We start from the raw sequence: 12,809 nt of genomic DNA, 5'->3' as shown, positions 1-12,809 counted from the left end.
GCAGACCCAAAATTACTCAAAAACGTGAATTTGTGTACATATCCAATGCAAATAGTGTTCTTAGCCAAAATTCATAAATGTATCATTATTTGTCCTTTTACTGCTTAAAATCAATTGTTTTTAAATTTTTTATGGTCAAATTAAAGTCCCCGACAATTTCCATTGAAAAAACAAAAAACAAAGTCGAAATACATAAGAGATTTAGAAAACAGTAGAATACATATTATAAAGAAAATAAATGTGATTTTGATTTTTTTTTTAAATCAATTTGATCAGATGCCTATCTAGAGCATGTGAAACAAAAATTAGCATTTCAGGGGCATTATTTTATTAATTAGAGCAAACTTATGATTTTACGCATAAATTAGCATAATTAATGAGACATGAGATTTTTGCAGAATTTGATGTTATAGTTCTGTAGATAATGCCATGGGTAACGCGTGTGCCAATTTTCGTCGCGATCGACAGCCGAGATCATAAGGGGGGCTGAATCAGTCTTCTTAGGCATCGAAATAGCCCAGTCTATTTAGGGTTAAAGGGATGCTCCGGGCTGACAATGTGATTTGAACAGATAAAGAAAAAATCTTAATAATGAATATTGATGATGATGTGCAACTATTTTCACAAAATATTTCTCAACTTTAAAATTCAATAACTTTGTTATTTGCTGTCTGACTTTGATGAGATTTTCAGCTCTTCGCTCTGGGAATTTTACTCTATTTAGATATATTTTCAAAACGGAGTACCCCTTTAAGGGTTACTTTGCTAAGTTTGTGAATCAGAAGTAGTGATAAGCAAACAGGCATATAAATTGTTCAAAATAATAGCTTGAATTACACAATGTACAGCATATAATATAATAAAATATAATATGATATAATGTAATATAATATACATGTAATAATAATAATGATAATTGGCTATTAGTATGTATTTCAAATTCCTTGCTTTTCATTCTCTTTGCCCTCTTTATCATTTTTAGAAAATCCCTTATAAATCGTTTTTTTTCATCATGATCAACCCCTCTCTCCTTCTTCTCCCCCGTCCTCTCTACCCCCCCCCCCCCCATTAATTTGATAATTATAGTCATCCTTTAGTTTATATTTCAATCACTGGGAAAATATGTATTTGAACAGGTGGAGCAAATATCACTTATTAATAGAAATTCAGATGTGAGTCACAATCGTCTAATTAGTTTTCTTTGCATTTGAATCAATGCGTCAAATACAATGTGTATAACAAGTTATTCAACAATGAACAGATTGAATAAATACAAATACATAATTGCATTAGAATAGAACATGAATGGCATATAGAAAGGCAATTCAAATATAGGTGTAACTGTAAATAAAAAAAAATAGGATAATGTCATGTATGATTACAAAAAAAAATGTGAATTGAATGTGAAATCTAACACTGACGATGATAGTGAAAGTTTGAAAGAAATTTTTTTAGGAATAAGGAAGTTATGGCTGATTGAAACAAATTAAATTACTCTTAGAGACTTAAATCTCAAAAGTCAATTGAAATTTGCAAATATAGTTGAAATATTCATAAATCAAATTCAATTGTGGGACTTAAATCTCAAGAAATTTGCAAATATAGTTGGGAAATTCATAAATCAAATTCAATTGTGGGCGTGTCTTGGTCTAGTGGCTCACATAGACACTCAATGGGTAATAAACACACATACATAAAGTAAATTTTCAATGAATCAACAAATGACACTGCATAGTTCTCATGTAAAATACAGAAAAAACAATTTCATTTAATTTTGATTCATCACACACAGGCAATAGTCAATAAAATTCATCTTACAAATATTAAGAATAATCTTAAATACATGTTTATGTACATGATATGAAAGTGGTCTTATTTTCATACTTTTTTCTTCATGTAGGGTTTAGAGTTATATATGAATGTTGAATAGGTAAAATAATCCACACATAGTATCTTAAAACAAACAGTATAAATTCAATACAGAATTAATTATTAATCATACATGTATCTTTGGTGTACACAAATCCTTATATTGTAGGCCTACAATCATCCCTGCATTAATATTACATTCAAATAATACTATCACAACACTATCAACCAACCCTTGGAAGAAGAGATTTGTCAATCATTATTGAATGAAGAAAATATGGGTCATGGGCAAGCCGGAAAAGGCCATGATTTAGGCAAACTATTCATTTTTTTTGTAATGGTGTTTTCACTTTCAGTTTCTTTGTTGTTCTGTTATCTTGTACTTATATTCTTTTTTTCTTCTTTTTTAGCACTTTGAAACTTCTGCATAAAGCACATTATAGATTTGGTATATTATTATTATTGTTATTAAAGAGAAAGGAAGTGTACCTATATATATAATAACAAAATAATGCTGAAGATAATGCTTTCATTGCCAATTAAGTTTTTATTGCTAGAGGGTATTCATTTGTCTCGCAATCTACTATGGTCAACAAGGAAATTCGTGATCACTCTCGCAAAAAGTGTTCACTGGCTTTCTAGGAAATTCGTGATCACTCTCGCAAAAAGTGTTCACTAGCTTACAAGTTCACGAGCTTTCGAGTGCCGCTGCAACTCTCGAAAGCTCGTGAACTTGTAAGCTAGTGAACACTTTTTGCGAGAGTGATCACGAATTTCCTAGAAAGCCAGTGAACACTTTTTGCGAGAGTGATCACGAATTTCCTTGTTGACCATAGTAGATTGCGAGACAAATGAATAACCTCTAGCGATTATTTCAATCCGCAATAATGAACCTATTTAGTAAGTTTTTATTGTTTACTCAAATTTTTGACAGTCCTCCGTCTTCTTCAGGAGTATATACAATGTGTGGTATCAATCAGAGAGCGCATCCTCAGACAGATGTTGCTGTGATGACAAAAAACTAAAAAAGAATAAAAACTTTATTGGCAATGAAAGCATTATCTTCAGCATTATTTTGTTACCTTACAGAAGCCAATACGTGAAACTTTAAGATATATATAATAGATTGAGCTAGATAGGACCACTTGTAGATCTACACAGATGGAGAGACAGGAACATTTTCTACCTTGAAAATGCAATGAAAAATACCCCTTACTTGTCATCCCTATGAACATTAAACATTAGTTCATTTAACACCCCCCCACCCCTCAATCTGAAACTCTTCATCAAAGAAGCATGACCTAATACATTAAATATAAACAATTCCTGTTCCTCCAAGGGTTTAAAGTCCAACCATGCTAAGACACTTTAAGAGCCAACTCTTTCCTGCATGAAGTGTTTCACTACCAATCCTCATATTTCATCATAGACAGAATAATGGGAAATATGGAAGAACTACAAATACAGTGCCTTACACCTCAGTCACATTTTGAAAACAGCCATTATAACATTTTTTGTACCAGCTACATACAGGTGGTTTGAATAGAAATGAATATAACAGCCGTTTTTTTACTCTCCGTACGGTTGCTGTAGGGGATATGTTACTGAGGTATTGATAGCAAAATTTTGTTAAAGACCCAGCATATACCTTTGACATGTTGCCTGATAGCTCTCGTGAACATACACACTGCTGTCGGGCATACTGAATACCAGTACCCATTTGCAAAGAAAGGAGTACATACAGTTAATACTGACTGGATGTTTACCGTATACCCCCCACCTCCTTTATATCCAGGGGGCCGTTTCATAAAGCTATTCGTAAGTTAAGAGCGACTTGCAAGAACAACTGGTGAACCTAATGTGCTTAACCATCGCCAATGAATATACCATTTTCCACAAGAAAGGATCAATAGTCGTTCTTAACTTGCAAACAGCTTTATGAAACACCCACCTGGATCATTATTCAGGATTTCTACAATTTAACTCAATTTCTCATTAAAAAAAATGGCCAGCGTAGCATAGTAATTAAACTCTACTTAATGGCAAGATCAAAAGAAGGAATCAGTTAAATTTCATTTTCAAATGTGAACAATTTGATAGTAGTATATAAGAACATCACTGTGAATACTAATTTCGTAGCAAATACAATGCACTCTCCCTACATGATAATATGTGGAAAATGAAAATGATTGTCTAATGTGTGTTGAAAGAAACAAGCAATCAATTAAAAGTCAATTTTGTGTCCAAACTTAATCATAAAAATTAATTGTATATTTGGACATGATTGCTTCTCTGCTTCTCATAACATTAAGAACATACATGGTAACATTTAAAATACTGTATAAATTGGAAATAAGCCAATTGCAATGGATTGTAAACATTTTCTTACAACAGTCCCAAAATCTACTAATGAAATAGGCCATACTTGAGACCTTCTAAATCTACATTGACTTAATATTATCAGTACCCCCCCCCCTCAATACACAAGATTACATTGCAATTTGCTTTCCTAAATATAAATATAAACAAGTTTATGAAATTGCAAGCATTTGTAAACCAAAGTGTACCAACAGTACCTCTGCCAATACATCATGAAATTTTATTTTCATATGAACTAGTATAAGGACACATAAAATACTTATGATTAATATTAGAATATTGGTACTGTTCAAATATTCTATATTTTCAGACAAACCAGTACTGATACAAACAGAATTCTGACATACGCTTCAAACTTGGCTTTTAAGTAGTAAAGATGGGGGATATTATTTTCCCATTGATTTTCTTCATCTTTACATTCAGTCAGCGTATTTAAGTGCAATGCAATCTGACACTGTTTAACCAGTGACATCGGCTGTATAAGTGATTTGGACAGATGTGAAAGTCGGGTGCCATGTGTGCAGTGAAACGCAATACAAACATCTGTATGCCAATCAAAACATAAATTGTTTTATTTTTTAAGAAAGATGAATTGACTGGATTTTGTGTTCCAAAGCTTAGAATGATTTCAAAAGTAATAGTTTTGACATATCTCTGAAGTTTTGAATATAATAAAATAAAATCAGAAATGTTCACCCACATGACTCAATTTTGGAAAAAAGAGATCCATGTAGATATTCATTTGCTTTCTGTAATTGCTTTAAGCATTAAACCATTAATTAACATTATGTTGACAATGCTAATTATGATAACCTTTTGTCCACATTAATCATAACACCAGCACAAATCAATACTTAATCAATACTTATGAACTCATATGATTAAAAAGATAAATCACTATTTAATTGATACTTAAGTCATTAGCACACATTAGTCAAGAAACACAATTTAAAAACAAAGCACAGGAATACAATAAATCAATTTAAAGCATTAAGACCATGTCATCCAATACTGATTTCAATCATCAAAATACTATCGAATATGAATTATAATAGTACTACTTGTTCCTGTTACACAATTATGGCAAAGATAATCACACTTATTAAAATGAATATGAACTGAATGGAAAATTAAAAAAAATATTACCAATGTGAATTGAATTCATTAATAGTACATAACAGGCATGCGCCAATATTTTGTCCAAAACAAAATACAAATTAAAACAAAACAATGCTTAATACAATGTGTGATACTACGTAGGCACTTGTGTGTGATACTGAGGATACATTAGTCAATAGTTTGTTTTTCCTTTCATTTTTTTTTCAGCCTTGTACCCCACTTTAATGTAGACCTGCTTGAAGTATGTTCATTATCCTTCAAAAGATCTACATAATGAGTAAAAATAACAAAATGTTGAACAAAATGAACAAATTTCAGAGCCTCAAGCCAATATTTAACTTCACAGTGATATTCCTTCATTTGATTCAGTACTTGCTTTATAGTATGATTTTTGTCTCAAATGAATTATACTAAATTGAAAACTTTTAAATGATTCGAAAGAAGGGGTTCCATTCTGCAAATTTATTATTTTCATTTTTGTATGAAGTTGATCTAACACCATGATCTATTACACAATGAATTCACACCTGTCAACATTTACAAATTATAAACAAGTGTGTATTTTTTTTGGGGGGGAAGGGGAATACCTCTCCACCCCAAACCTATATATATGTGGATGCAAACCCCATTCTTTATGGAAAAAACTAATGCTCAGTTATTAGAGTTTACTAACTTCATAAATGAGAAATAAACATTCAAATATCACAATGTATGAACGCATTTTATCACATTTTGAATGACAAGAATATGTAACAAAACATTAATCATTTTCATTTAGATTTGGTAATCAACTTCCCTTCCTCCAAAATGTAAACCGACTTGCCAGTACTGATAACCAATTTGAAATTTAAAAGGCACGCTCATAATACAACCCTAACATTGTTTGGAGAGTCAAATTCAAATTGACAAGATCTTCATTTGTGAAAAAATTGTTCATATCCCGCTCTCTTGAAGTCTGGGAGAAGATCCCCATGCCTACACCAAGCTTAGGTTTTGATTTAACTTGCCATATGCTGCTTGGTTGTACATTCCATAACTGACCAATCATATTGCAGATCATTACTATTTAAAGCAAAGATATACAATTGTTTATGATGCTGAACATATTGATGGTCATTGCAGATATATAAGATCAACTTGGCTTTCCAAACAGTTTCAGTGGCTTTTTTCACACATAATATCAAAGAAGACATTCTTTGTCTTAAATAACCAATCATATAAATATTACATTTATTGGTTCAGAGAGAGAGAGAGAGAGTGCAACACCCATTCAACAAAGACTGATGCATTTGAACTAAAAAACAGGAACATACACATTTTTATCATTTTAAAATACCTACATAAACAATACATATGCTCACAGTGCATACAAATGATCAATAGGAATGTACAGGAGAACAAGACATAGGAAGCTGGGGCCGTATTCTGAAAATTGTCTTAAGAGAAATATTCTTGAATCTTTAGAGTTACAATACAATCCGTATTCTGAAAATTCTTGTAACTTTTCTTGTAAATATTCTATTAATTTTGCTGAGCATATAAAGAATTTATTGATTGATTGATGATAAAATATTGGGCTTGTCAGAGATAAAATAAGGGATGTCCTTACAAAGATGAGACAATTTTCAGAATACCGATTTGAGACAATCTTAGCGAGCTATTATCTTGCTGAGTTACAAGAATATTCAAGACAATTTTCAGAAAACCACCCCTGGATTTAATGTTTACATACATTTGCAAAAGACTTTCAAGAAGTTTGATTAAATTGTTGAATTCCAGCTATTTATATCTATGTAAAAATTTAGGAAAATTAAATCTCCCGAACATTGCCCCCTCATGCCCAAGAGATACGTTTCTCACATGTAGTGTATTTCATTAAAGAAATAAAAAACAATTCAAAAATACGGAGAATGTAATTATTATTGCACGTCACCAAAGTATGTAACTTTATTTTTACATTGTAGATTAAAATCTTTGGGAATTTAAAAAGTGAAAATCTTGTTCTGTTTTGCATTTTAATATTGATTTGGAATTTCACTTACGACTGAATAAGGCTCAAGCCCTTACATTATGAATAGGCACATAATAGACTTGGACGATTCTTGTAATCTTCTCTTTAAGTTGCATGAACAAGTTAAAAGCTACAGAAATCCTTCATTCTGATTGGCTAATTTGAAATTGTGCAAATTATTATCAAAAGATGTCTTTATGAAACGGGTTCCAGGAAGTGAACCATGGTGATGCAGTGGTTGAATTTCTTTTTGCATCCAACTATTAGGCATTGGTGATGTCAAGTATTGAACATATAATATAACTGGGTATCAAACATATTAACTTCTTGAAAGTCCTTGCTATAAGCATCAAATCATTCTCCCAGAGGAAATTTGTTTTACTACTTAAGTAAACAAACATCAATGAGCATAAAATAGATGCATTCATGATCAATCAATAAATCAGAGACATAATTATGATTAATTAATAAACAGACATACAGACAAACAACAACAAAATATATGACATACGATGGAGACAACATTTATACACTGGTAGACAGCATTGAAAATCCTAATTAAAACATCATATCTTACATCTTAAATGTAAAAGTACATGGAATGATCAGTGAAAGACAAGTACATACATGTGAGTGATAGATTTCTCCTCCAAACATTTCACATAGATTTGGCAATATTTATTTATAAGTACACATCTATTTAAGATTCTTCATTTTTACAATTAAAACAGATTTGCAGCATTATCTAAAACAGAAAGTTGTGATACATCTAAACTCAAGTAAAATAGGTGTCCAATATGAGGGGGAAAATACCAGACTAATACCAATCCCAATTCAAATACTGACCATATAGAGGATTCCATGTACATTAGTCATCACTATTCAAGACATCTGCTGTATTGTGTGATTATGACACAGGAGAATCTTGCAGGTAAACGACATGGCACTTTGATGCATCAATCTTGTCTTTACCTCCAGTGGGTACAGAAAAAAAACACTATTAATTAACCAATAATAACATCCCCTATTTCAATTTCTAGCGACAAGTTTACAGCATATTTTAATGTCATACAACTAGATGATTCAATAGCATACATTCGTTATTCATATGACTGGCACAACATTAACCCCTATTGCAGACTTTGGTGACGCATAGAATACTTTAATGCCAAACAATTATATTACATTTATAATCATGATTGTTATAATCACTTCCATTCTTATCATTGTCAGTAGTCATTTTTATTTCATCAATTGATTTTTTAGATAAGTGTACTGTATATATGGTTAAAACACAAGAGTTAAAATCTACATTGATATAGTAATTCTGTGATTGTCTAAAAACAAACCATATTTGCACTGAAAAGAAGTTATTGTGCTGTATGTTTATGAAATTTGCTTCTCTCCACGTTCAGCTAGTAATACACCATGATCAATATATTCAAATGGCATTTATGATAGGAACTTTAGAATGCTCATACTCCTTTCTAAAAGTAAACAACACAGCCTTTGATGAGAAAGTTGAGACCGTCTTGTACCTGTAGGTGAAAACAGATCAAGAATGATCCCCTCCATTGTGTTGGTACGGTCTTGATGCAACTACAGTGGCCCTCTGCATACATCAAATCGCAGAACAATATCTCTAGGCATTCTAGGAAACTATGACAGAGCTATGAAGCTGTGGGGACACTTTGACAGGGGATAAAAACATCTGGTGGGTGTTTCATAAAGCTGTTCATAAGATACGACTGGTGATCCTTTCTTGTGCTATGTGATATCTTTATGTAATTGAGTTATGACCTAAGAACACGTTCCAGTCGTGCCTGAAGCTGTCCGTAACTTTAGGCACAGCTTTATGAAACACCCACCTGAAGAAGCATTACATTCAAGGCATCACTGGACTTGATCACTCTGATCAAAGTGATAAAATCACATAAACATGAAGGCTTTAGCTTAAGGGTATCCAACATTGGCATCAATGTGACTTGTGTGGAAACAGAAAAGGAGAAAACAGAATGCTGTGAGTTTGAATGAAATTGGACAAGTGATAAGAATGATATGGATACTTGATCAATAAAATCACTATTATGACTCTTTAAATTCAAAGTGTAATTATAGTGAGTATGTTGTGACAGGATAGGACACTTCTCCCATTGTGGCGTTATTATGGCTCTGCAGTTTTCTCTCAAGCTCCTTTTCCCTCAGTGCAGTTATTAACACACTATCGGTCCCCATAAAGCAAAATATCATTATGAGTAAAATTTTATTTAAAAATAGCATTTTAGTCATTTATGTATAAATGGAATAGTTACACCACTATGACATAACACAATAGTAATATATTCGGCCATTTCAAAACCCATAGGTGAGTGATCACAACATATACAAATTCATAACTTTCTTATTCATTCAAACTTACACCAATCTGCCTCTCTGATTATTTCCTACTGCTATAGGATTTCCCCATCTAAAACAATGCTCTATTCCTCTCACCAGAGCAAGCTGTATTCCATTTCACTAGCCTTCTTCGGCAGACCTCCGGTACAGCTTGACAATTCCTTGCTCATCTAAAAACTGCCAAAGCTTATTTTCTGCGTTGTTGTCATGATTTGCATAATTGACATGCTTTGAATAAGTCTTATCATAGTAATGTTCACTGAAGGCAGAATAGCTCCCTGCAAATCCATATATAGATACCTGATGAATAAAAGAGAATAGAAGTAGACAATCTCGTCAGAAGCCTGTATTCTGAAGGCAGATTTAACCTAGACCATGGTCTAACTTTGTTAAAATTATGGGGAGCCAAAAATGTCAAAATTTCACTTACATTGTATATTTCTTATGATAATTGTGCTCCTGAATGGTGAAGAAAGCTATCTCATATATCCTTCCAAAACGGTTAAGAATAATTTGAGAGAAAATGAGCTGATACATTTAAATTCTACTGTTAGAGATTTATTCCACTATTGGCTCTCCATAGTTAAACCATGAATTTAAACCAGAGTTAAAATTAAACCTGATTTCAGGATACAGACCAATGGGATTACATTGACCTCATGAATACAGAATACTTGATACAGAATATAGCTAGTGTAATATACAAATCAGATATGTTATTTTTTGTGATATTTTCTTAATATCTTCTGTTTATTCACTCATCTAAAGCATTTGTTATAAATTACCATTTTAATATCATTTTCTCATTTTCTTAAATAGCAATGACTAAATCTACAAGAGGAGTTATTGCACAAAGCTATTTGTAAATGTACATGGCAATAATTAAAATGTGTAGAACTTAGAAACACTAAGTATAAGTGCTATATAAGTGTAACGTATTGTTATCTATTTACAAAAGGACTTTACAAATTACTATGGCAATCCAAATAATATCTGAAGTGCTATTTAATGACACTAACTTTTATAGGCTGAATTGTTAAAATGTTGATTATCTCATTATTTAAATACAATGCACCTCAAAGTCTACATTTTGCCAAAAGTAAAATCATGATACTCTCTGTTATTGTTAGCTTTAAAGCTAACTAAAACCCAAGAAGAGTATGAGAGGAACAATTAAAAAAAAGTTTCACCAAAATTGGTTATGAAAAAAGCAAGTTATGGACGATTAAAGTCTTGTCGTACTTGCTATGTGGATCCTCAAATTGGCAAACGTGCTTCAAAATGGCTGATTTTGTGGACAACTCTCCATTTGTTTTGTACACATATTTTCAGATTTTCCCCTTTATTTTACATATTTCACATTACCTCCTCCTGATGTTGACATATATGGTGTGGATTATATTTTCCCATGACTGTGCTCAGAAGGAGGCAAGATGCAATTTGAAAGATGAGGAAAATCTGAAAATTTGTGTACAAAACAAATGGAAAGTTGTCCACAAAATCAGCCATTTTGAAGCACGTTTGCAAATTTGAAGATGCCCATAGAAAGTACAAGAGTTTTCAAATTCCCATAACTTGCTTATTTGATAAATAACCGATTTTGATGAAACTTTTTTAATTGTTCCTCTCATTTCACTCTTTCCAATAAGATTGCTTCTCTTCTTGGGTTTTGGTTAGCTTTAATTTGACCAATTGATATTAGCACCATTTGTTAAGATCCGGATTAACTTTAGAAAAAAACTTACTAAAACAACCAACAGGGCCCATCTCATAAACCTTGTGATAATAACAATTGGCAATTTAAACAGTTTGAGCTTTTGAAATCATTCAGATTAATTTGCTGATAGAAAACTTGTTCAATTGTAATACTGTAGCGAGTCTTGGTGAAACAGGACCCATAAACGATATGTTGGTGATAACAAATTTGAGGAAACTTTTCAAAACATACATGAAAAATATAATTTAGAAATATCATACTTTCCACCACCAAAAATATCAGAAATCTGGTATCACCTCATAAAACAAATGAGAGAGAGATGACATCACATTATATTGCTGTGCTTGATCAATTAACTGATAATAAATCCATGTACTACTGTATAGCATTTTAACTTTTCACATAAGGAACTCACACGTGGCACTTCATAATTTCCAATGGACTATCAAATTTGATATGTAAACCAGTAATCACTGAAACACTTGAAGATGATATTGAGATTACCTGATCACATGTATGTAAGGCTGCTAATAGCATGATTGCACCTGTAGTGGGGCGATGGACGTCTTTATGTTGCGCTGATGAATTAACCCAACTAAAACAAATAACAATAATTAATTTAAAGAAATTAAACTAATGAAAACTTACAGATAACACTTTCTTTATCCTATATGAGCAAAATCACATTATAAAAATGCGGTGATGTACATATATTTACAAACAAATTATTTTCAATCACTGTCAGAAACTGTTAACATACTATTTTTTCTTCAGCTAGCTATGTGCAACAGGTGCAATAAATGAGGGAAATGAGATATTATTATGGTCCCTTCCCAAGTATAGCTGTAGCAGGTGAATTGAATTGGGGGTAATTGGGATAACATCTGGGTTTTATGACCTTACCTATAAGATTTAGAGCATTTCAAGGCAGATAATATTAAAGGTAAAAGAAAGTACATGTAGTTGCAGCAAACAATGATTTCACAAGAAAGCTTTTAAAAATCAAGGTTGAATGCCACCATATCATCATAGATCTAGATATGGTACATTGAACTTATCTTTGTAAAATCATGAATTGATGATTACTAACACAAAAAGGCATATGTGGGATGGTGTAGTAATATTTTTTATGCCCTTTTTACACAGGATTTTCTTAACCCCGGACTATCGCTAACCCTGTACTATCCTTAACCCCGTACTATTTTTTTTTCCTTTTCACACATGCCAAATTGTTATTGCTAACCCCGGATAAGGAATGCTTGCTTTTCACACACGAAACTCGCTAACCCCGGACTAGTGGTTTTTGTCGATCTTTCG

General features: G+C 32.1%; 1 protein-coding gene across 1 annotated transcript in view; it reads right to left on the bottom strand.

Moving 5' to 3' along the window:
• Window positions 1-7,886: 7,886 nt before the first annotated feature.
• Window positions 7,887-12,809, bottom strand: part of LOC121416320 (alpha-N-acetylgalactosaminide alpha-2,6-sialyltransferase 2-like) — a 34,868-nt gene continuing 29,945 nt past the window's right edge. Inside the window, exons 10-11 of the mRNA XM_041609873.1 lie at window positions 11,997-12,087; window positions 7,887-10,075 (exon numbers count right to left, since the gene is read on the bottom strand). Of these exons, the coding sequence (XP_041465807.1) occupies window positions 9,896-10,075; window positions 11,997-12,087 (271 nt within the window). The 3' untranslated portion in view covers window positions 7,887-9,895. The remainder of the gene's footprint in view (window positions 10,076-11,996; window positions 12,088-12,809) is intronic.

The sequence above is a fragment of the Lytechinus variegatus genome, chromosome 5 (genome assembly GCF_018143015.1).
Source record: "Lytechinus variegatus isolate NC3 chromosome 5, Lvar_3.0, whole genome shotgun sequence".
NCBI lineage: Eukaryota > Metazoa > Echinodermata > Echinoidea > Temnopleuroida > Toxopneustidae > Lytechinus > Lytechinus variegatus.
Note: the sequence above shows the minus strand (reverse complement) of the source record. Positions and strands in the feature narration are given on the sequence as shown.